General features: G+C 41.2%; 2 protein-coding genes across 3 annotated transcripts in view; one reads left to right on the forward strand and one right to left on the reverse strand.

Annotated features, from left to right (window-relative positions):
* iqgap1 (IQ motif containing GTPase activating protein 1) overlaps positions 1–12,740 on the reverse strand; it is a 43,095-nt gene extending 30,355 nt beyond the window's left edge. Inside the window, exons 1-2 of the mRNA XM_085408289.1 lie at positions 12,443–12,740; positions 11,268–11,370 (exon numbers count right to left, since the gene is read on the reverse strand). Of these exons, the coding sequence (XP_085264415.1) occupies positions 11,268–11,370; positions 12,443–12,488 (149 nt within the window). The 5' untranslated portion in view covers positions 12,489–12,740. The remainder of the gene's footprint in view (positions 1–11,267; positions 11,371–12,442) is intronic.
* A 6,438-nt stretch (positions 12,741–19,178) lies between these two features.
* Positions 19,179–21,705, forward strand: cartl (cocaine- and amphetamine-regulated transcript-like). Of its 2 annotated transcripts, XM_085412608.1 has the most exons (3): positions 19,179–19,480; positions 20,795–20,872; positions 21,470–21,705. In XM_085412608.1, exons 1-3 carry the CDS (start codon positions 19,223–19,225, stop codon positions 21,575–21,577), a joined length of 444 nt encoding a protein of 147 aa, XP_085268734.1. In that variant the 5' UTR covers positions 19,179–19,222; the 3' UTR covers positions 21,578–21,705. The 2 variants fall into 2 exon arrangements, with proteins under 2 accessions (XP_085268734.1, XP_085268743.1); XM_085412617.1 differs by lacking the exon at positions 20,795–20,872.
* The last annotated feature ends 4,491 nt before the right edge of the window (positions 21,706–26,196 follow it).

The raw sequence follows: 26,196 nt of genomic DNA on the forward strand, positions 1-26,196 counted from the left end.
CAGATAAAAGATAAAACACAGAGGATCCTTGTGTTTAGCATGATAGGTGGTTTATTCGACTGGCTTCTCTTGAGCTAAGATTAAAAGACAGTGGCGTCGCACCATTCCCACGTATTAAGAAGACAATAAGAAAGAAACTTTATCGCGTCACGGGTTAATGTGTGATGAGATATTCTGCACTCCACAGATCTCTCTCTCATATCATATATTCAACACTATGCTAACACTGCATGAGGCAAGCTAATAGCAAAGGGTCAAGAGTTTACAGGTCACATAATGTGATAACTCCATGTAACATAATGTGTTGTGTCAACCTTAATTTAGATTAATTTCTCTTCAGCACAGCTGTGAGGGGTGCACTCAGTGATACCGAGAGCAGGGAACAGAAAACTAGTGTGAGTGTAAATGTGAGCAGCGTGCAGTGAAAGACTCACACAGAGCTAAAATAAATGTAGTCCAAATAAACAACACCAACATGTCATTTTTTTATTTTACTAATCAAATATCACTTCAGTAAAATTATGTTCGCGGATTTATTCATGTCTTAAATTTTATTTTATAAAGTTAGGAAAACAGTCTTGTCTGTTGATAGGTTTGTAGCTTGAACCTATTCGCTGGAATGTTGAAGACAATTTAATTACACAGCAAAAGCAAGACACGAGTAGGCAAAGTTCTTTATGTCTCTCGTGCACGGGAGAGAACTGGACAAACGCCGTCCCTTCGCTTGACCCCAGTCGCTCTCGTCCGCTCCCCCGTAACACTGCTCTTTTATTGAGGTTACATGAATTTACATAGGTTCATTAACATATGACATCTACATACACACAAAGAATACCTTGTGGGGGGGGGGGGGGGTTGTCAGTGTGTGACCCCATAAACGACTTCCCTAAACCTGCTGGTCTGGAAGTCCGGCCGTTCATCTAAACAAAAGGCACTTAGACTTAAACAGATGTACGTGTGTTTGCTATACCATATATCAGTAAGAGCAGATATAACCTCTCTCCAGACCTTAAGTTGTGTGCATGCCAGAGTGCTCTGGGAGGCACACAGAGTCTCCACAGACTACTAAGGATCAAACCTCTACCAACATGACAGTGATTATAAAACTCTAAGCATATATGAGTAGATATTTCTAAGCATAAATGACAATCCACTATATCAACCTGACATCTGTTGTTGCCTTACATATAAAAGAATGATTCCTAGTCTCTTGCCGTGGCCAAGAATAAAGCTTATAACCTTTTATGCAAGTTCGCCTGAAAAAAAGAAGATATATGTTAATTGATAAATACATCTTTGGCCTCTTTCACTTTCACCCAACACCTCGAACCCTTGAAGAATAGACGTTCACAAGACTTAACAACATGAGGAACTTTGAGATGTCAGTGAAGCTCTGGCTGTCATAAATATTAATGTATCCAGCGCACACATTAATATTAGCCTTTTAGCTATTGTCAGTTACCCAATAGCCACATTAGCTGTCAAAGCTAATTAGCTGTAAAATCTAATGTGGCTATTGAGCTACTGATAAAATTAACACTCACTGCATAGCATTAACAGGACAACACAATTATTAATTTTATTGCTTTCTTTAACAAGACAAATAATAATAAACATACTTGGCTAAACCTTCATGAAGAAAAGCGTCAGTGAATTGTTGTTGCAGTGACTCAGCCACACCTCTGGTTAGCAGAAAGGCTAGCATTAGCTTATGGGTGATCGTGGCTCAAGAGTTGGGAGTTCGCCTTGTAATCGGAAGGTTGCCGGTTCGAGCCCCGGCTTGGACAGTCTCGGTCGTTGTGTCCTTGGGCAAGACACTTCACCCGTTGCCTACTGGTGGTGGTCAGAGGGCCCGGTGGCGCCAGTGTCCGGCAGCCTCGCCTCTGTCAGTGCGCCCCAGGGTGGCTGTGGCTACAATGTAGCTTACCATCACCAGTGTGTGAATGTGTGTGTGAATGGGTGGATGACTGGATATGTAAAGCGCTTTGGGGTCCTTAGGGACTAGTAAAGCGCTATATAAATACAGGCCATTTACCATTTACCATAGCTTAGAGCATTGTGAAAGCAGAGAGAAACACACAATCTGCACCAAGAGCATTTTAATTCATTAAGCAAATGAAGGTAGATACAGCTTAATGCGCCTGTGTGAGTGGATTTTGTGTTGCGGGAAGAGAGTTTCTTAGTGTGGGAGAGAAGTAGCAGCAGCCACAAAAAGAAAGAAGGAAAAATGGATGTTGTTAGCGGCAGTCGCATTCGTTGACTGCACCGTCAGCTCATATCTGCCGTGAGGTTGACTGAACTAGTTACTTCTCTAATTGAAAGGGAGCAGAGCAGTTTGATTTTCAATATAGAGTTATTGCTATAGAATTTATGCTGAATAAAGTACAAGGATTTAAACAGATTACACAAAAATCCCAAAGATTTCCACTCGTATAACAAGAGCTTAGTGGCCGTCAGCTGCCAATGATGTAACCCAACAACCACCTCACTGTGCCACTTGTGATATCTCTCCCCACTGTCGACCACCTCGTCTGTGAAGAAATTCTCATTGCTCTTAAGTGATGGGCGAAATGTTTTCCCCATTTTAAGAGGTGACACACCTTTGCTGTCAAACAGCATTTACTATGACCTGAAGGATGGATTTCATCTGAGCAAAAACAGCCTGAGTGCAGCATGTCAGTCAGTGTCAGCGAGGGTGAAATCACAGGTAAACTCTGCTGTCGTCATGGCAACAAGTTAGGTTTTTTTTGTTAGTTCACCTTCAAATTTATTACCAAAGTCCATGAAAAAATCCCAAACTAATCAACTACAACTGTGCAGTATTTTGGAGCACAACACCTGCACACAGGTATCTACAGTTACATCACAGCAGTATGGCTGGCTTTGAGGTTGAATAGTAGAAAGAAACTTGTTTGTCGTTGTGTATGAGACCTGGTAGCATTACACTAAGAGCTTCACAGCATCATTTGACCTTTGTGCTGTCTTATTCAGAGTAAAGGTTCAACTCTCGTGCAAAGCATACCCAAATTCTGTTTGCGAAGTGTGTGTGGGAGGAAAAAGATCAGAGAAGGGGAATCAATAAAGAACAATGACTGGGTTCATCATTTGCAGTGACCTTAAACATAATGGATACAATAAATGATCTTAGAGCAGTTATGTGGGCTACACATGACGAGTGGCTGTTATGGAAAGTAAGCTACAGCGCTAAGTTAGATTCGATGTAACTTTCCTAAAAATGCTTAAATCGTTGGCGTATTTTTTTAGATTCACATGTTCGGTTTCTTGCAGAGTTCACTCTCGTTTGTGTGTGCTGAACATAACCAGCAGCCAGCGAGGTTAGCTTAGTACTGAGACCAGCGGGGAAACCGTTAGCATAGCACCTAATCAGTGCCACGAATTCTCACATTTCATTTGTTCGTCTGTCCAACAACCAAAGCACGACCGCCTCTTGAGCTCCAAATCAAAGAGGGACTCAAAACTGGTTTAATCTAAGCTTTATAACGGAAAGTTCCAGCAACGAGTCATTGCAACCTGTTTCAGTCATTTACATAACTGCACTGCCATTTCTTTTCAGTTTTCAAATCCAAATCCTTTCTAACATTTTGCAGGAAAACTGTCATGTAAATACGTACGAGACATCCTCTCTGACTTCTGTGAGCTGTTAATAGACCTGAAAATGAACCACACTCTCACAAAAGAAAACAAAGCCAGACACCTTCCTGTTCTTAATCTCGCCATCTCAGCGCGCTGTCAGCGGCAGGACTAATACCACAGATGGCAGCTGGACGACATCGGTGGTACACACTGACCTGGTGACTGAAGTGCTTCTGAGAAGGTACGAAGCACAAACTGACTACGTACCCACACCTCTGTTATCAATTATAACATTTTCATGGTGAGTGATGCACGTGGTGTCTGCGGGTAAAAGAATTGTTTGTTGTCGTTTTACTTCTTTAACCTGACAGGTGAGTCTGATCTCTGATCTGACCATAAAAGTCAGTCAGGATTCCACCTACGCCTGGACAATAGTTTTATAACTTCCTCCTTGTTCTTTTGAACAGGCTGTGAGTTTTAATAAAAACAAAACAAAACAAGAATTCATGTCCAATGGACAAATTAGAAGAAACTCAAGTTGGAAGATGACAAAGTTTTTCCTTCCTAAAATAACTGCCACTCAATGTTTTCTTTTAAATTCCTTTTTTTCCCCCAAAACATTTTAAATTTTTTTGTTATTGTTGTAACAAGATTATTTTCCAAATCTGGAATAAATAAACTATATCATATAAAGGTACTGATTAGGGCTGCTCGATTATGGCAAAAATGATAATCACGATTATTTTCACTGAAATTGAGATCTCGATTATTTGACGATATTTATTTAACCCTTTAAGACCTACTATAGAACCAAGTCCACCAGAGATTATATAATTTTTTTTATATGTGGTAGTGCCATTTGTGGGAGCATTTCAAGTTGCTATACAACTGTTATAGCCCATATTTTAATAATATGTATGCATTAAGTCCATAGTAACTACATTAATTGCAAAAAAGTACAATAAACTACAAAAAAATTGAAAATCGTTTTTGTTTTTTTTACATATATTTCTACTTGGAGAAATTTAAGAGGTTTATCCCTCAAAACTTTAAAAACAAAAAAGTTGCACAAAATAGTTTACAACAACAGGAAACTTCTTTTGAGTGTCTTCATAGTTTTATTTTGGAGATACACCAATTTTTATATACTGCAGGAAAAACAAAAAAAACAATCCTATGATGCAAATTTGCAAAGAAAACAGCATGTGCATCAAAATAAACTATTTCCAGCAGTGATGTTTGAGTTCTAAGCATCCCAGCAACTATTCAGAAAAGTCAAACATGACCAGTATAGGCTTTTAAGGCCTACAAGTAAAAAACTACATTTCCGCGAAAATGACGTCACTTCCGGTTTCGGCCAGGAAATGGCGGACATGTGATAGTTCGCGCTGACGTCTGTTTCAATGTGGGAAGTGTTACGAACAGCTGATCAGATCGGCAAAGCGTGTTTCTGGAATATTATGTTTTTGTTCCTGCAAGCGCTTTTTATGCAATTTTTGCAAAGCTTTATGTGGAAGGAAACCGTGACCGAGGACAAGCTGATGGCATAAGATGTAAGTACAACTCCTCCGGTTTCATATGCAAAACAAATTATTGCGCTAGCTTACACGGTTCCGGTTCTACAGGGATTTAAAAATAGTTACACAACACGGAGCGTGCTGCTCTGACCGGCTTTAAAGGGTTAACAATGACTTTAAAAAATAATATAAAATAGTGTGCAACACCACTGAAGTTTTTTTACCTCTCTTTTCAACCAACGGCAGTCACTCTCCTCTCCAAATAACTTCTGCTTAGCTTTCCGAGCTTCCCTCGGGTCCTCTTAATCAGCGGTCTCCAACCTTTTTTGCGCCACGGACCGGTTTATGCCCGACAATATTTTCACGGACCGGCCTTTAAGGTGTCGCGGATAAATGAGGGAGGGGCTAATAATCGGCTCAGTCATTTTTAATGATCGTTGAAAGCCCAGATCGTAATCGTGATTAAAATTCGATTAATTGAGCAGCCCTAGTACTGATTTTTTTGTAACAAATGGACAGAAATAACATCGGAACACACACATTTTTGTCCAATTAGGTAACACATGCCTTTTGTATAGTCACTCTGCTAAAGGCCAATTTTGAACTGGAAAAACCCAGCTATACTATCTGTTTACCAGCCCATACTGTAAAATCAAACAGGTAACCTCTGCCCCTCTTCTTCAGCCAAAACAAACACATGCTCCTCTGCTGCCTACAGTATGCTGCGCATGGTGCCATCAGCTTTGGGGGGGGTAACCTGTCACGACCTGCTCCTACACCCCAAACACAACATCGTGATCTGCAGAAAACATATGCTGAGTGCGTGACTCGTACCCAGCTTCACTACACTGCAGAACATACAGACAGGAAATGATCATGAGAAAAAAAAAAAATTGTAGCCCACATGACACTATGTGCCATCTGTGCACTGAGACTACTTGAAATTGTTTTCTGCTTGTGGCAATGTATGAAATGTCTGAATGTGTAGCCTGGATCAATAAAAATAGTATCACACTGAAAACATGTCTGACTGCATTCCCACTGCACACTGCACGAAAGGAGCAGAAAGTGAAAGAAAATTGAAGCGAAACTTCAGAAACATTAGATACAAGATAAGTTTCTTCTTATGTAAATGTTACCCAAACACGCTGCTTTCAACTTCTCAAACAGGACGACTGGATTTCTACTTTGGATTTTTTCTTTTTCATGAAACATTTGGGGGGGGGGGGGGGCAGCTGCTTGATTACTAGACAATGAAAATAATCATAATAATCATGGCCTCTCCAGTGAACGGAGCTCAGCAGAGGTGCGCGACTCACTTACCATTCAAATATGGTGTGATAAAGAGCAGGTTGCCTGAGCCTCACTGCTTGCTTCTGTGCATTTAATGGGAACATGAAGATAAGAGCGATAAAACCTGCTGTCGTTTGCATCCGTCTGCCGGGCTGGCAGGTATGAAACGGGCACTTGTGTCTGTATCGACACTTGAATGCACATCTGACAGTAGTAGTGATGGAGCGGTGGCAGTGCATTCCCACAGCCAGGTACAGGCTCACGCCCTGCTGTGCATCTGTCACATACATTCATATCATACCACACACACTCCCAGCATTCCTGTGCCCCGGCCTTTCTCTGCAGGTGTTCCCTACATGGAGTCGCTTCACTGCCTGAAACTCTGATGTAACAACTGTAACAGATTCCTGCCACCAACGGCCCGGGACACCGTCACTCAGAGGAGTCGTTCTTGTAGAGGTCAAGAGCAAATACTGTGCTGCTACTGGCAACAGACTATTTAAATCAACAGAGGAATTGTGTCTTCATCAAACATCGTAGACTTCCCTTGAAACAAAGCTGTGATCAGCTAGTGGGGCAGTTGGATTAAGTCTGGTAGAAACGAATGTGAAGACGGGAAATAACCCAGACTGGTTTATCCAGGACCGCACGCACACACAGACACACACACACGCGTTACTGAATCCTTTCCTCCAGGTTTGTCTGATATTCACAAACCAGAGAAATGTTGAAAAATCATGTTTGTTAATTTTAAGAAAACAGGGCGTCCTGCCCAACGCCACCTTCAGGCCTGAGATATGAAGCCAAGACACAAGTGCTAACAGCTGCAGTACCTGCAATGGCCACTTGAGGCTGTTCTAGAAACGAGTCAATTCCCAAACGCTCCCAAGTAAAAGGAGCTTACAGCAGAAATGAGCATCAGTCAGGATCACTGTGGTCACTATCACTATAATTGATGAGGCTTTTACATTTGATGATTGCTACCTCACTATTACAGTAACATCAACATCAGAAATTGAAATCTGATTTCAAAATAATATCAAAGATTTCAAAATATTGAAATATATTTTCACACTCATAGGCCATTGTTGCAATGCAGGATGGGTAGTGAAACAGTTGGAATGATCTTGGAGCTCAGAGTGAGACAAAAAGTCCTGTGTTAATGAGTCGAAGCCAACGTAACGTAACCGCTATTCAAACAGACACAGGCAGGCGTGTCTTTGCAGCACCTGCTCCTCGATGCCAACTGGGAGGCTGTGCTGGTTAAAAGCTCCACTTTCATTCAGCTGGTAGAGGTCAGTTTGTAACTTTCATTTTATGATAAAAAGTCTATTACTAATGGTAATTTCAAAGATTAGTAATGACTGCCGTCATACAGTCCTTCTCCAGTTTTATATCAGAGTAAGTTTCATGTTGACGCACAGAAACGTGGCCCATAATTACAGGCCCAAACGCTTCTCCAGGCCACTGTGTGTATCAGACATGCCTGCATCACACTGAGCTCTTGGGAATTGCTGAGCTGCCTGACCAGGAAGACTGTCTGCTTCCTCCGGGATCGGGGCAGTGAGCACATCGTTTAGCATCCAGCTGAACAGTGTCTAATATTTTCCTTCTTTTACAATCCGACAGTGATTTTCACTCATTTTCCTGAGGGAGTTTTGAGTCCTCGTGGGAGAAAGTTGTAGTAGCAGCATCTGGTTTTAGTCTTCACTTACCACCAGCAGCATTTGTGAACTCTTTCAGCCAACTACATTGATGAAGTGCATGTGGATGGAAGCGCAGAGAACACAGCTGCAGGGCTTTCAGGGCTCGTCCTCGTCCAAAAGCCCCCCCTCTCAAAGACTGATGTAACGTCCCTTGATTCCTTCAGACTGACAATCCCAATCAAAAAGCAGCACGCTGTGGCATATTTTTATATTTATATAATCGGGTTCATTCTGAACTGTGTAATGACAGCTCTGTGACAATCTGTGCGATCAGCAGGCTGTGCCATCAGAGTGAAGTCTTGTAGTTCACAGCAAATGTGTAAGAAAAATGAACAAGTGTCACATGTTGAATGGTGTGATCTTATATTATTAGCATATTAATGCTGACAACTTGAAGTAGTTTAGGTTCCCAAACTAAGGCAAGAACTTAGCTAAATATCGAATTTACCAATATGGTCTCACATATGCTTTCCTCCAGCAACGCAGTGTGAAAAACACAGGAAACTCATGTGACCCCACTATTCATACTTAGTGCTTTGCTCACCTAAAATGTGCTCTTTTCCTCTCAAGTGTCCTGATTTACCAAATTTACAAATCCTAGAAAGCATTTCAGGGGTAAAAAAAAAGCCGCCCAACTGAAGCAGAAATGTCAGATACTCCGAAATCATTCCAAGGATTTCCTGATGCCCGCCCGTGTGAGCCGGTGAGGGACGAGGGGCAACACACACCTTCACTGCAGAAGTACAATCACACAGAATCAGAGCGCACGCAGCCTCGCAGCAACCCGGCTCCACTCACACCGGAACCTGTTGCTATGACAACTGTGGGTTTCTGTGGCAACAGTGGGAGATATTAAAATCAACAGGGACTGAGTCACTTCCTGTCTAACACAATCCTTCCTCTTTTGAACCCATGAGCCCGCGCTGACTCCACACACACTGAAAGCAAACATACGTGGCTGCTGACAAGCTCGGGAAACCGCCACCTTTCTCTCACACACACACACACACACACACACACACACACACACACACACACACACACACACACACACACACACACACACACACGTCTAAGAGAAAGAACAGACCTCACCTATTTCGTCATGAATGTACTAACGAAATCACCCCCAAAACAAGAAGTCGGCTCAACATAAAGTTATGAGGTGTGGCTGCTTGAACCTTTTCAAGTGTGATGATCTGCATTTAGCAATTAATGTTCAAGTACGCTCACCCTGACGACTGAGGTATCCAGTCATACTGCAAGGGTCCTCATAGAGACTTTCTGTTGGGGTCACAGGGTGTTGCTCAGACAACACAGCAAAGAAAAGAAGTAAACAGAGTACGCCTGTGGCTTTTACTCCAGTGAAACCACAGATCTCCAGCATCACTACATGTTTGAAAGTAGGGCTTGTTAGCATACAGATCATTAGAACTTCTTCCAACATTTCAACGCTGGTCACTGAGTGGAGCACCACACATGACATCCACCTAAGAAAAAGCAAGTGTTCTCCAAAGCTAAACGTTTTACCCGTCAGATCAAAGAGTCACTGAAAGGATCACATTGGATTGCGACGCGCTGTTACGCAGTCAGCACCAAAACCACCGCCATTCAGAGACGTCACTTCCAAGCTGCTTGTTCTCTCCAAACTGTAACTTCAGCACAGGTTGAGATTAAACGATGACACGTCTCCGCTGCACGCAACAGTCAAGCTGTGATACGCTTCAGTCAATAAATAGACTCCTGCTTTCTTTCTAGCAAATGTTACATCTCATACTCACAGGTTACATGAGGGCAGACATACAGTTGAATTAGGAACCAAATCAGTGACTTGCTCTGGCTATTCAGATTTTCCCGTGCATGCTTCACATTACCATAACTCCTCAAACATCTTGAGCCAAAATTACTAAATAAGTGCAGCCTGCCTGTCGTGAGCGATAAAGCGTTAACAGATGGCAGATTAGCCAGAAATGAAAACGATGACACCGCCGTACAAGCCATGAACGAGTTCTGCCGCAGATAAGACATTTTCTCCCTTTCTTTAAAGCCAGAAACACTTTTCAGTCATTTGGACGACAGGCGGGATTTTTCTCACTGTGTTGCAACATTTAACCACATTCTCTGGGTTTTGGGGACCGAGAGCGACTAAACTCAGTTTGGTTCTAATATTCTTCGTTTTAAATTGAGCTGAATGTTTTCAGTGGGCGACCCAGACTCTTTCACTTCAGAGCCGGGCTTGCTTTAATATGTACAGACTGTGGGTTGGCACAGTGTCACTGAAACAATCATGGCCTTTCCTAAAAGACACACATAACCCTCGTATGTATCCTAATGTGTCATCAGTGGCTTCACAGATAAGCACTTCACCCGTGCCACATGCACTAATGTACCCTGATACTATCGTGGACGCTGGCATTTAAACTATAACAACCCGGGCCGTCCCCCTCAGTCTGTGACTGACACAAAGTGTTTGAGCCTCTCTGATATTTGTTGTTAGATTACAGGACAGTCTGATATTCTGCCTCAGTCCATTTAAATGGGGATGGGACCCACAGACTGTTTCTGGATGGTTTTCATGGTTTGAGCTCGTTGAACACAGTGATGAACTGTGTTCAGCGAAAGTGGTTTTCACAAGTGGTCTTCAGCCCAACAAATGATTAACACCTTTTCTTTTTTTACATGTAGAATTGTCTGAAGGCCTGAACATCACAGCCGTGCAGCAATGCTTACAGCCGTGATGTCATGTGTCACAGATCATTTGACCTTCACTATCACAGCATTTCCCAGAGAGGTGACGAGCTCCCTGCCCTGAAAGACTCTGGACGCTGATTTTGAATCCAGTCTGGGATGCTGGGATGCTGTCCCGGGTGTTTTTGTTGCTTCAGCCCAGCTTTACTGGCAACAAGTTCAGACTGGACATACATTCTTTAAAAAGAAAAAAAAAGGCAACAAGGCCGATCACTTTGACCTTCTTATGAGTTGTCTCTGGTCTGTTTTCTGTAGCTTTTTGGAAACTGGTAGTTTTCTACATAATTCTCTGTGTATATAATCTGACACTAGGTGCAGGGGCTCATTGCGAGCTGACTCACAGCTCTTACTCATGAACCCTGCTGCCTCTGCAGGCTCAGCTGACTTGCAGATGAAGTGACTTTCTTACCTTTTGGCTTCCTCCAGGTGGCACAGGTACTCATAGGCCATGTTCTGCTGGCGCCGCTCATCCATCTCCTCGGCTGTGAGCCGCTCCACGCCATCCAGTACAGCTGGAGGCAGGAAACACAAGGAATGCTTTTGAAACAGCAGGAATACATGGGAAATAAGAAACTATGGCTGTGTTGCTGCACAAAGAGCCTCACAGTGTGGCTATTCACAAACAGCGTTTACACAATGTTCACCTCATCAATTTTTGTTTTGCTTGCATAACTATGGAAGTCTTTCCAACCAGCAGCGTGGCCTCTAACTTTCTCCATAAAGCCAGCGTGTTTGTAAGTCATCTGTGCTTCACACATGAACACAGGTGCGTGTAACTTTAGGGAATGCATGTGTGTGGAGATGGCAAACAGTAACCCACACAATGCAGAGGAAGTCACAGGGCGATTCCCCGTGAGATTACACAGAGGCCTGCACAGAGCATGAGTCCCTACAGCCGTGGGGTTTTTCCCACATAATGATGGGAGGGGGATGGGGACGAGAGGAGGGGAGGGGAGGGACCACCTCAGCAGGTAAAACAGCTTTCAGCAGAAACGGAACATACGGGGCTAAGACTTCAGAAACGGCCTCCTGTTTGGAACCAGGTTTGGTATCCACTCATAAATGACATACCATCGGCTAAGCAAACCACTTCACATTTTCCACACTGCGTGGATAAAGTGTCACAGTGCAATCACCACACGTTGCCTCAAAAGGTCTGAGTTTATGGGCGGTGGTTGTTAAGTTGGTAGCTGTTCGCTTCATGTGTGCGAGGACGCAAAACTTTGGACTATCGCCGTCTGTCCCGTTTCCACCAGGTCCAGTCCCCATCCCACGTCCACGTACGAACTAACTTGGACGTAAAGCGGCATTTAAGAAGGAAAAAGTCGGGGAAACTGCTTCCCCGCTCTACGATGCCTTGCTATTAAAACGCGGAAGTCATGATTAGGCTGTATCATGCCGTCAGAAATAAAGAGCCAAGCTCGCCGTGAGCGCTTTCTACTAACATACAACGTCTGTTTCGGGACTTTTGGAGGAGTCTTGCGTGAGCGCAGTGTCCACTGTGGTCCGGGGCTGTGTGCGGTTAAAGGAAGCCTTCCTGCCTGGCATCTCAAGGTGAGCACGGGGGGAAAGCGCATAACTTACAGCCATATCTGGGCCGGGGCCCGTCTCCCTCCTCTGAAGTTGACATCCTCCTCTGTCGAGAAACGCGACTCTCTGCGCTCCACTGCAGTCACGAAGAAAAGTTGAAGCGCAACTTCAGTCCCAAACTCAACAGAACTTTGAAAAGAGCAACACGCCGAGAAAGAGCCGAAAGAAAAGCGCACAGGACCTTTCGGCCCTCTTGTTCCTCCTCTGCACAGTTTGAGTTGCGAGCTTTTTTTTCTTCTTCTTCTTCAAACCTCACTGATGTCACTGGGTGTGTTCTTCATAATCCTGAAGTATGCGTTTCAGGAAACACGGTTTAGCAGCCTGGGGCCGGCCAAGCTGCAGGCGCAGCGCCCCCTGCCGTCCACTCGAAGGCGGGATAGTGCAGGGAGGTTCCCAAGCGGAGGTCCGGGGACCCCAGGGGACCGGGGAAATCGCAATGACATGACAAAATGTTGCATTTTCCAAGAACCTTCCCGTCCAACCTGTAATCATGGGCAGTACATATAAGTCAGCATGTGTTAATGCGGATTTGACCCAAGTGTTCATCTGCAACAAACACTGGGGGGGGGGGGGGGGGGGGGGGAAGGATGCTGTGACTTTCAGTTACTGGGATAACGATGTATTTACAGTAGAAAGCTGGAGTAATAGACACAATAAGATAAGATAAACCTTTATTAGTGCCACACGTGGGAAATTTATTTGTTCACAGCAGAAAGTGGACAGTGCAAAGTTAAGAGCAGCAAAAATTAAGAAAACCCCCCCAATAGAATAAAATAAGATAAACTAGAATAACATACCAAATACAATCAGAATGACAATGATAAAAATGGTTGGCGAATGTGCACAACCGCTAGAATCTTTTTCTGTCTTTCACCAAAAGGGAAAAACCACAGTGAAATATTAGGTTTGTGACAAATGTATTTGTTCTTTTTATGTATGTATAATGTTATAAATACTTTATTATCAGGCTGCAGGAGTGCGTCTGTGGCACTGCACACGAGTTTAAACATTCCTTTGAATTCACATTGTTTCACAAAGTATTTGGACCCTTGGTTTGAGTGCAAACATGTGGTAATTGTGAGGCACTCTAAAATATATTTATATATGTGTATTACTTTAATGTTGCAGGGGAGATGATTTTAATGACTGAAATACTTCTGGGTAGCTTGATCCATAATAGTCACGTTTTAATAAGTTTGGATTTTAAAATGTGCAAAGACGTAAAAAGACTCAGGACGGTTCAAACCAGGATCTTTTTACTGTGAGGCAACAGTGCTAACCACCATATCTACCTATCTATATAATAAGATAAAATACGTGTTTGTATAAAGTCTCACAGGCTAATTGGCTAAAACAGTTATCAGATTAACAAAAAACAAACAAACAAACAAACAAACAAACTTGCAGTTATACTGTTTCTATGGAAATTCAAGTCCACTTATCAGTCGCAAGCTGGCACTTAAAGTAAAGATCTTCTTATGTGAGCAATTTTAGTTAAATGTCATTGTGAGCAGACATGATAGAAGTGTTACGTTAGTGCAGAGCAGAGCGATAACTCTTATTAATAAACCACAGAACAACAAGCCTTCTTATAATTCCTTCTTTGTGCATAACTACAAGGTCAGCTGCTGACTCATTTTTCTCTGTTACTAAATTTAAAGGGGTTTTCCAGCAGTGCAGTAAGCGTCCCCTGAGAGGCCGCTGTCAGCAGCAGACTTTTGAGTTTCGGTGGCCGATACATTCACTGAAAAACGAGGCCCATGGTGCACACACACACGACTCGCTGGAGCTCAGAGCTTTTGTTGAGTTACAGTTCCAATCAAACGATGGTGAAAAGCAGACACAAGTTGGACTCAGCTTGTAGGAATCGATGCAAACACACAGTCTTCTTTAGAAGGATGAAAGCTTTATCGTTAAACCATTTACATTTTTTTTCTAAAATATTTCATAAAATTGTATTTAAAACGTATTATTGTGATACACTGAAGCATGTCGTCGACGCCGTTAGGAATAGATTCTGTTATGTGGACGATAATAATGATAACAAACAACAAACAACAGATATTTATATTCATGCTGAATTAAGAATTTCATAAATTTTCCTTGCCATATGTATCTTGACAAAATTTTATCCCATTCATTAAACTGTTTCTGGTTAATTTCTATTGGTAATGTTTGGAATAAATATAATAATTTAGGAAGAATATTAATTTTAATTGAGTCTATTCTCGAATATAAACTTAAATATGGAATTCGATTCCATCTCGCTATAGCTTCCTTAATTTTTTTTTGTATTGGTAAATAATTTCGTTCTAATAGTTCTGTAAGATCCTTCGGTATTATGACTCCTAGATATTTAAAGTACTCTGTTTGCCATGCTAATTGATACTTATTTTTAATTTCTTCTGATGGAATATAATTGTACTTAAGCAATTGTGTTTTACTCATATTAACCCTATATCCAGATAGTCGACCAAAGTATTCAAATGATTGCATTAATTTAGGTAAAGAATTTGATGGTTGACCCAAAAATATTAAACTATCATCTGCATAGCAGGCTAATTTATGCTCCTTTTCATGGATATTAATACCTTCTACTTCTTTATTTTGTCTTATATATTGAGCCAATGGTTCCAGATATAACGCAAATAATAATGGTGAGCACACACAGCCATAGGTAGCCATTAATTTTAATCCTTGCCGTAGGGTTATCATAAAGTGCCTGTATTGTCTTAATTATATTTTCGTGAAAGCCAAATCTATGCAAGACTCGGTAAAGAAAGTTCCAATTGACTGAATCGAATGCTTTTTCTGCATCGATACTGATTACCATTGCTTCTATTTCATTCTTTTGAATATGATTAATACTTTGTAATGTCCGTCGTACATTATCTTGTATTTGGCGCTCTCGGATAAAACCTGTTTGATCATTATGAATTAGATTAGGTAAGAAATTTTCTAGTCGTCTAGTCATGATAGATGTAAACAGCTTGTAATCTGTATTAAGAACAGATATTGGTCTATATGACGCACATTCTAATTTTTCCTTATTTTCTTTTGGGATGGCAGAGATAATCGCTTCTTTCCAGCTAGAAGGTACTTGAGCCTTCTTTAGGACCCAATTCATTGTTAGAAGCATCACTGGTATTAATTCTTCTTTTAGCTCCTTGTACCATTCTGACGTATATCCATCTGATCCTGGAGATTTATTTATTTTAACTTTACTTATTGCTATTCTTAGTTCCTTTTCTGTTATATCTTCAATCAAAGTTTTATTCTGTTCTTCATTCAGTACTGGTAAATCAAGAGAAGCTAAAAAACTGTTAATTTCAACTATACTACTCTCTGTGTTATTAGCATAAAGAGTCTTATAAAATGTTTCAAATGCACTCTGAACTTCTATTGGTTTATTTTTTATTAGTTTTGTCACTGGATGTTTGATTTTGTGAACTGTATTATCTGCTATTTTCTTTTTTAGTTTCCAGGCTAATACATTCATTGCTTTTGATCCTCCCTCATAATACCTTTGTTTAAGAAACATTAATTTTTTTAAATTTCATATGTGGTCAAATCATTTATTTCATTTCTTGTTTTCCTAATTTCCTCCAATATGTCCTGTGTTGTTTTTCTTTTATGCCTTTAGGCCCCGAATTAGATTTAAAACCCTACAACTTAACAAAGGAAAAGGGGGGTGGGGCTTACCTTCTCTTAGGGAATATTATTGGGCAGCACAATTAAGGCCTATGATATGCTGGTGTAATCCTTCATACGATGCTCAATGGAAAGCCATTGAGGAGGGTCTGACTTCCATCCCCATACAAGCTATTATAGCAGACAGAAGCTTGCAAAATTTAATAAAAACTATTGAAAATCCATGGATCAAGTTGACTTTTAAAATTTGGGAAACAGTAATAAAAGAATATAAACTAGAAGAGGATATAGCAGTTCTTAAGTGGTGTGCATATGACACACATTTTGCTCCAAATAAATTGGACACCAGATTCAAAGATTGGACATATAAAGGATTAACAGCTTTATGTATGGTAATGGAGGAAGGGAGACTAATTAGTTTTGATAAAATGAAAGATAAATATTCATTAGAAACACAGGATTTTTATAGATATCTACAGATGAGGCATTTTGTCAATAAAACGATAAAAGCTAAGGCTGAATTAAGTAAACAGCTGCTAGACGTATTTAAAAGGGCATATAGTTCAAATAAAAATAGAGGTATTATAGGTGACCTCTATAAAGGATTAACAAATATGAAATTACACTCAACCTTGTATATCAAAACAAAATGGGAAATGGAGGGAGGAATGGAGATAGAGGGGGAAGAATGGACAACAATATGGGCATATCAATGGAAATGTAGCAGCTCACAGAGCTGGAGGGAATTTGGGTGGAAATGCCTGATAAGATATTTTATTACACCTCACCAAAAATCTCACTATGAAGGTAACCCTCCCTCTTGCTGGAGAAATTGTGGAAATACAAATGCAATCACTATCATGTTTTCTGGGACTGTCATGTTATTAAAACTTATTGGAAGGGAATACATGCAGCAATACAAGAGACATTTGGAAGATATTTACCTTTGGAAAGTAAAACTCTATTTTTTGGACTTATGCCAGAAGGATGGACAAAGAACGATAAATACTTGTTTAATATTTTACTGGCAGCTGGCAAAAAAGCCATCACAAAAAATGGCTTTCTTCAGAGAGCCCAACTATGAACATGTGGATGAACATCACATTGGACATTTACAGAATGGAGAAAATGACAGCAGATGTGAACTACAAGAGGGACCTGTTTGTATCACGATGGAAGAAATGGATGGACTACATTAGAAAACGCAGGGCAGTTTTTGCTTTTGCTTTAGATTTTGACTTTGTTAACTACTAGAAGACTAGAGGAAATATTAGTTACATTAATGGAAACAAAAACACTCCCTATATTTATTTATTTATTTTTCTTTCCTTTTTCTTTTTCCTTATGTATTTTTTATTTATGTTGTTTGTTGTTTCCTGTTTTGCTTCTTTTTCTTTTCTTCTTTTTCTTTTATTCTTATTGTATGGATATTTTAGTTGTTTAAATATAGAAAAAAAGAAAAATATATATGTACTGAAAGATAGCTGAAGTTGATGGTATTGTATAGTGATTCTAAAATGTTAATAAAAAAAATAAAATAAAAAAAAGAATTTCATAAATACAGCTTCCCCACACCTGATTAATATCACTATTATACCCACTGTCAGTGTTATCAGGTCCTGCTGTGACGTGTCAAAATGTCTCTTGAAAACAACCATTATGGTACAATTTTTGTTAAGACTGTGGCCAAATACACTTCAAAAATATAGCTTTTGTGTCATCCTCCTCGTAGAAACACTTAAATATTCCTGATACTTATTTAAACACACGTGGAAATCACTGTCAAGTTTGTCTTCGTTCTCCAAAATCAGCCAGGACAGCAATGACAAGTTTCTTTGGAAAAGGGGGCCTGGAAAAATCAAAGCATGGATAAAAAAGCTTGTTTGTTTAGAGTTGAAGCAACTTTTTAAAAAGGCAGTCAAACGTTCCAACAAGCCTTGCAGCTATTTGTGGGGTTGTAATTCTCACCGACTTGTATCATCAGTACAGAGAGCCAGTCTTTGTTTTGTCAGTGTAATGTAAAATAAACGCTCAATAGTATTGACCCCAAACCTCTCTCTCTCTCACACACACACACACACACACACACACACACACACACACACACACACACACACACACACACACACACACACAGGCTCTCATTTTTGCTTCTGCTTCTCAGCCTCTAACAGTTATGGATCTTTTGGCCTGTATTGCTTCTTGTACTGTCACTGCTCTGATGCACTCCGCAAATTATTATTTAAAAGATGATCTTGCTGGGTGGCAGTCAGGTTGGTAGACAGGCGACTAAACATGTTTGAAAGGGTGAGAGGTGAGTTTACAGGAAACAAAGGAATGATGAGTGAGGTGCAGGTAGAGAAACTGGGATAAGGTGGAGTGGGTGTGTCAGACAGGTGACTGGGAGGAGACTGAGGGCCTCTGCAGGGTGGAAGCAGGGATATAAACTGTAACACTGCTCACCTCTGCCTAAAGAGTTAAGGAGAAATAATCCAGCCATAACAGTTTGATCCAGGGCCGTTTCAGGCCACAGCTCCATGAAAACGCTTCTGCTCTTCTTACCGAGGAAGAATTTCTTACTTGTGTTTGTTAGACTTGAAGTAAGAATGCAGAAGTGGCAGTTTTACACACAGTGGTGTTGAAGGTAATTCTCTCAACTGTGTGTGATGTTTTCTGATGTAATCTAAAATATATATTTATATATAAGTACCTGCCCTACAACACAATTCATATGAAAATAAATATTTAAAATATGAATATTTTATTCAGGATGTAATTTGATGTGACTACATGATAACTTCGTTGTGATACATGGCGGTGCTACAACAGTAAAAGTTATTTTGATGGGCAAAGACGTTCAGAATGAAAATCCCTCCTTCCTTTATCACACAGGAAATGAAGTAAGCAGGTAATCAGGGATGATGCTGGAGGGATGAGGTTTCTAGACATTTAAACGTGTGTGTGTGTTTACACATGATGTGTGAGTTCCTCGTGGTCTAACCAAAAGAGGGAGGAGAGTGGGCTTCTCGTGCTTCTGCCCCCCCTCCCCTTCAGTATTTTCCGGTATGGTAGTCTCGCAGCGGCCTCCCGGGCGGGGCTGTGTGAACCGGTATAAGAGGGGACATGGTCCGGAGGGTGGAGGGAGAGTCACCTGTAGACCTGCTGCGACACTGTGCTCCTCAGCCTCTAATCTGCTGCCTCCCACTGGGACCTCCGCCCTCCCGCTTCACCGCCACCAGCACCATGGATAGCTCCGGGATGCTCCGCGGGCTGCTGCTCGTCGGCCTGCTGTCCGTCCTGTGCCACGGCCAGGCATCACGGGAAGTCTCCGCAGAAGACTTTGGAGAGAAGAAACAAGAAGCAGCTGTAGACAGAGACCTGGTGAGTATCTGCAGAGCTGTGAGTTTATGGAGGAAGGCCACAGTGAGGGAGGGAGCAGTTTAATGATAAAGCTGAGAGACGCCAAATAACTAAGAAAAGAAAATATCGTTTTGAGTACAAACTCAGAATTCTGGACGGATGCTGTAAACTACATGTGAGGTATAAACTGTTTGTGAGGCACAAATACTCAAATCAACATAAACACGTAGGATCCAAATAAAGCGCATTTCATTTGCATGCGATTCTCTCACTTCCACGCTGCTTAAACACAATCAGAATAAACAGAAGTAAAAGTTTGCAGACTTATGCAATATTCCCGGATTTCCTATGACAGCAACTGTTAACTGTCACATCAGCTGCTTTTCTGTCTGCTGTATGTCTTTGGGTTTCAGTGGGGATGCAGCTGCACGTCACAGTTTTTTTTTTTTTTTTTTTTTTTGTTTTTCTCGTGAAACTTAAGTGTGATTTACTTGACCCTCGGTGGTTTCTGGTGGCCAAAATGATGGCTCACGTTGTCAATAATTAGAACCATGTTTTTCTTTGATCCGTGAATAATGATGAAGTATTTTTTTTAATAGAAAGAAAAAAAAAAGTTACATTAAATTATCAACACATGTACTGCACAACGGCTCGTTATATTAATAGTCACGCTGTAAATAACGTCAAACTGAGAGGTGATTATAATGGTCACTTTTGTCTGTTTTGCCTGTTTATCATCATAAGTTTTTGCTGTGGTTAGTTATGAACGTTTTGCCATTTAGCATATGGCATGATAAGCATAATAAACAAAAGCTTTATTATAAAAGCTGAACAGCTTTTCAGAGAGTTCAGTTGAAATTTAGTAAATTGCGTTCTTTCTATTTAATTGCATTTGTATCCTTTGTCATGTGTCTAATTTTTTTCCAACTGCAAACATATAAACTCATAAATTCATGATTCATATGATTCAAATGAACCTGGACATGTTTTAGTTTGCTGGAATAAAGTTACAGTATCAAAAAATTATCTCACTGTAGTCTTAGTAGTAACTCTGTAACATAATTGTGTTATTAACATGAATAACGCTGACAGTGCAGTGTTACAAATGCTAACACGTTTAACATTTAACTCTAACCTGAGTGAAACTGACTGAAAGGGTAACACAGCTCATAGTGTAGCGTTAACACTCTATCACAGTTAGTTTGACACTTTTGTTTTTATTGTGTATCTTCTGGCTTCATTAAAAAGTTTGAGCACGAATAAATGTGCAAAAGTATCAAAAAGTGGATGAATGTTATTTAAATCAAACTTTTTCTGTTGTTCTGTGCTGAGCAGCTAGAGGCACTGGACGTGCTCCTGGGCAGAAACCATAATCAAGTCTCCTCCCCTGAGAAAAGAGGAAGCATCCCACTGGTAACGTCACTCCCCCCCCCCCCCCCCCCCCCCCCCCCCGGTTTTAACATTAATGCACCGTGGCTCTAAGGACGTCATTTAGTCTCGGCTTGTAAGACGAGTCATTAATATGTACTGCGTACATCACTCCACTGCTGTTTAATTAAAGCGTATGGAAAATATACCTGCCAGTAATTAAAAGATAACAAGGGAATGCCAACAACACTCTTTCATTCAGTGCAATTACAGACTAATCAAGGCTGCTGCCCAACTCCAATTAGCTGAGAGAGGGAAACTGGAAAGCTGCAAACAGCTTTCAATCCTCCTGTCTCCTCACACAAAATAAGTCAGCCTGTTTCCTACAGGCCCAGCTGGAGGTAATGGATGGCATTTAATTACAGCGCTGAAGAATGATTCATCTTCTTCTTTCTGTTAAATAAATTGAATAACTGTTCGCAAAGTAATGAAGTTTTTGTGCGCAAATAACAGAATAAAAAATAAATATCCTCCCTGACAGATGTGAAAGCTCATAGTTCTTTTTGCAGCTGTTTCCACATTCAAAGATAAATAAGTAAACTCGCTCAGAGTAACAAGTCTGTGTCTTCCTGCTCCCCTCAGTGCGGGTTGGGGAACCGGTGTGCCATGAAGTACGGGCCTCGCATCGGGAAGCTCTGCGACTGTGGAAGAGGAGCCAACTGCAACTCCTACCTCCTCAAGTGCATCTAAACCGCCCAGGGCTCTCCTTTAATTTGTCACCTCTGCTATGCCAAACACATCCTTCAGCACAGCTCCCATAAACCAACCCTTTCATTTATAGTCATAGCTGTTGTTAAACAGTTGTCGCCTGAGGATAAGCATGGATTTTGTACTGCTGACAGTACTGAATATGTTGTGTTTAATGTAAATGTTTCATCTTCAATAAACACGTCAACATATAATTTGTTTTTTTTGTTATTTCTTGGTCCGTGTCGCTCGCCCTTTGTCATTCAGGTTACTGTGTGTTTTTATATTGGAGATGAGAACATGTTGTATAAAGCTTGTTTGGATTCGTTTTTATTGGCACTGCAGCCATTACACTACACAGGAAGTTTGCTCAGCTGGAAGGACAGCACTGTGCAAATTCAAGCTCTTCAATGTAGCTGGAGTGTGTCCAGTAACGATACACATTTATTCTGGTTTCAGAGGCCTTTCGGGCCAGTGGAGAATGCATACGTAAATAGGAGGTTTCAAACTTGGGAAAAGCCTTAAAAGTTGAATGTACTGACACGCTGGTTTATTTGTTTATGTAGAAACTTCAATTCAATTCAGTTTTATTTATATAGCGTCAAATCACAACAACAGTCGCCCCAAGGCGCTTTATATTGTACAGTATATCCTATAATAATAGATACAGAGAAAAACCCAACAATCATATGACCCCCTATATGAGCAAGCACTTTGGTGACAGTGGGAAGGAAAAACTCCCTTTTAACAGGAAGAAACCTCCAACAGAACCAGGCTCAGGGAGGGGCGGGGCCATCTGCTGCGACCGGTTGGGGTGAGAGAAGTAGAGACAGGATAAAGACATGCTGTGGAAGAGAGACAGAGGTTAATAACAGATATGATTCAATGCAGAGAGGTCTGTTAATACATAGTGAGGGAGAAAGGTGACTGGAAAGGAAAAACTCAATGCATCATGGGAATCCCCCGGCAGCCTACGTCTATTGCAGCATAACTAAAGGAGGATTCAGGGTCACCTGGTCCAGCCCTAACTATATGCTTTAGCAAAAAGGAAAGTTTGAAGCCTAATCTTGAAAGTAGAGATAGTGTCTGTCTCCTGAATCCAAACTGGAAGCTGGTTCCACAGAAGAGGGGCCTGAAAACTGAAGGCTCTGCCTCCCATTCTACTTTTAAATACTCTAGGAACAACAAGTAGGCCTGCAGAGCGAGAGCGAAGTGCTCTAATAGGGTGATATGGTACTACAAGGTCATTAAGATAAGATGGGGCCTGATTATTTAAGACCTTGTATGTGAGGAGCAGGATTTTGAATTCTGGATTTAACAGGGAGCCAATGAAGGGAAGCCAATACAGGAGAAATCTGCTCTCTCCCTTTCAAGGATGCCAATGTTCACATTTTGGACAGAGAGGACAGATGGTTTGAAAGAGGAGTGAAAGAAGCCATCTATGTCCACTGTGAGCGACCATCTTTGAACAGAGGCGGGGGGTTACGACACCAACTCTCTGCCATCTATAATCCAGTTTTGAGATCCCTTCCCAGACGCCTTAACGCCCACTCACATCCTGGGCCATCTGACCTCAGGAATTCGCATGATAAGGTGGGGCCAGGTTTCACAATGAACTCACCCGAAACTCTGACTGATTGGGACCCACGCCGAGTTCGACACGTTGGCTCAGGCGATTAGAGGATCATCAGGGGGTCCTTTTGTCCCTCTGTGGGGGGATACTCCCACTAGGTTTATATCTGGGACTCTCCACCATTTGACCTTAGAACTGAAGAAACTTCTCGGATGAGAGGTGAAACGTCTTCAAGTAACTTAAAGAAGTCCAGACGCTTTTCTTTGCAAGCTCCTTTGAATATTTGTTTAATATGTGCATTGAAGGACATGTCCTGGTCAAAAATGACTCCAAGGTTCCTCACAGTGTTACTGGAGGCCAAGGTAATGCCATCCAGAGTAAGAATCTGGTTAGATACCATATTTCTAAGATTTTCGGGGCCGAGTACAATAACCTCAGTTTGATCTGAATTAAGAAGCAGAAAGTTAGCGGCCATCCAGGTCTTTATGTCTTTAAGACATTCCTGCAGTTTAACTAATTGGTGTGTGTTATCTGGCTTCATAGATAGATAGAGCTGGGTGTCATCTGCATAGCAGTGAAAATTTATGCTATGTCTTCTAATGATGCTGCCTAAGGGAAGCATGTATAATGTAAACAGAATACAACTTAGACTCACATTAGTGTCAGGTGTGTTAAAGGTGTTTTAACTTCGTGTAACAAAGAAGACGATTAAAAGACGAACTGTTGCCAGAATAAAGTTGGTAGCACACACTGCCATTTCTAAGTAACCACAGCTTATAACAGGCACGACATACTGTGCAGTTACCATTGACTCAGAGCTCTTTTGTTGTTGTTTTTATATATTTCTGGGAATATTCATGGGAATTGAAAATGAGCACTTAAATCAGTAAAAAAAAAAAAGTCTATAAACACACAAACACAAACTGTAATATACAATGACAATGAGAATGATAGTGAAGATGTTCATTATTTCCAGCAGAATCACAACAACACCATCAATCATCTGGAATCATATTTCAATGCAGATGATTACTTTAAACCCAATATTCACTCTTGTTTTTGCTCTATTAGCATCACCACCCAAGTACACTGTGTATATAACTACACATTACACCTACAGGAGTTGTTTGGCAATGGAAACCCTGCTATGATGTTCGAGGCACACACTTTTTGTGTTTGGAAATCTGCAGTTAGTGAGTCAGCAGAGCGTTGGCAACTTGTATGCACTATACACCTCTGCAACAAAACTCTATAATTTTATATGATCAGTCACTTCTTGGCTAAGCTGCTCCTAAACGACTGTGAAACATCTAAATTTCACAAACTGGTGGCACCGTCTTACAGGACCATGCCAGAATTCAAAAACACATTCTTTGAAACATGTTGGCAACGGCTGCATGGCTACAAGCTGGAGTTGATACCTGTGGCAATGAGACTGAAAATGTCTGGACTCAGTAAGAGATGTGGCCTGACACAACGTCCACACCGTGTACAGCCTTTTACCCTTCACTGGCTCCGCCTGTGAGCTGCAGTGATTGGGTACAACGATTACTTTTTTAAGAGTTAAAAGGCTTAAACCCCCCATAGTGCTGCAGACACGAGGACAACTTGTGTTCCTGACGAGGGGAAGCCTCTTCCACACAGTCTATCTGGATCATTGTTATTATTATATTGTTAATATACTGTTTGGTAGATATTCATTTATAAAATAAGTCAGAATTTGAAGCAGAATATTTCTGCAGTGTATTACAGGGTGTGTCACATAACTTCTACAAGCAGTTGTCTTCATGTTTTGTTTTTAACCCTCCAGTGCAGGAGCCATTAAACAGCTCCTGCACTGGACTCCTGCAGGACTGTGGCTTTAAAGGTTGATGGAGACCCTCTGCTGGCTGATGCTGCTTGGGCTGGAGCCAAGTGCAACATGCTTATTAAGCCCAAAGTGGAAACAGACCAAAGAAAAACAAATCAGCGTGACGGCTCATCATTTATAAATGCTTATTTATAACTGCCCTTTCCTAAACTTTTATTCTTGCTCTTTCCAGAGCCTGTGCACCCTGCTGCGTGACACATTTAACCACAGCTTGGAACAAATGTAGTGTGTTCATAATATTTGGCTGTATTTAGTCACAAACTGTGACAAATAAAAGCACACTGTCCAGCTGCGCCAAAGATATGTACAGTAATGCTGCAAACATGTGGCCTGCAGCCAACAGATACATGCTTTTCATTCATCCTCCTAATCCGCCATGAAAAACCGAGGAGCTCATTTAAAGTTCTTTGGCTTCCTCTGCTTCTGTTGAAGAGATAGCAGACAAACAGCCCTGTAATGCGTCCCCTGTCCAACGGCTGAAGAAATTTAACCTGCATTAAAAAACAAGTCAATCAACAGTGGATGAAAAGCTTCTGTTTTTAATTATTGCAAACAGTGTGTACCATGTGTCCCCAATAAGGCAACCTTACCTGTGAATTTTAACATGTAACATGGGAGTGTATGGAGATGCACTGCCTTTTAAAATTAGCCTGAAGTCTCATTAGAGGAACCACATGTTTTGGTACTTCCACACTGACTTAAAATGTAAGCCACGTAAATGTTTTCACAGGGGTCTGTGAAAAACCAAGAACACCCCACGATTCAGTAGATTGTAGAACCATGTTTAGTTGAAGTGATGATATTCTGTATGACTGTATCATGTCTCTGACATCACTGCGGAGGAGGCCCTCTCTTCTGCTAACAGCCCACCGTTACCAGTAGCAGGGCCTAATGTAGCCTCGGAGTAGTAATCTGGCCTGCAGGAGGACTAAAAAGGTCTGGAAAGCTCACAGTTTCACACACTGTTTTAGTTTGTAGTTTTCAGACTTCACATCGCTCTCTGTGGTGCCCTTATACTCTTCAGCACCTGGAAATATTGTTAAAGTTCTTATTAAAGCAACATCCTGCCTGATAAGGAATCTATATATCTGTGTCCTATTGCCCAAAATTATTGTGTGCTGGACTGTACTGGGACAGTGGCTGCTGTCGTCACAACCCCAGTGATGTTTCAAATAAGGT

Source organism: Rhamphochromis longiceps, linkage group LG1 (genome assembly GCF_057381845.1).
Source record: "Rhamphochromis longiceps isolate RC_006_pf linkage group LG1, R_longiceps_female_GT1.1, whole genome shotgun sequence".
In the NCBI taxonomy this organism is placed as follows: domain Eukaryota; kingdom Metazoa; phylum Chordata; class Actinopteri; order Cichliformes; family Cichlidae; genus Rhamphochromis; species Rhamphochromis longiceps.

Coding starts and splice junctions, on each gene's coding strand:
- cartl (XM_085412608.1), top strand. CDS start 19,223: ATGGTCCGGAGGGTGGAGGGAGAGTCACCTGTAGACCTGCTGCGACAC. Junction 19,481..20,794: donor CAGCTGTAGACAGAGACCTG/GTGAGTATCTGC, acceptor TGTGCTGAGCAG/CTAGAGGCACTGGACGTGCT. Junction 20,873..21,469: donor AAAGAGGAAGCATCCCACTG/GTAACGTCACTC, acceptor TGCTCCCCTCAG/TGCGGGTTGGGGAACCGGTG.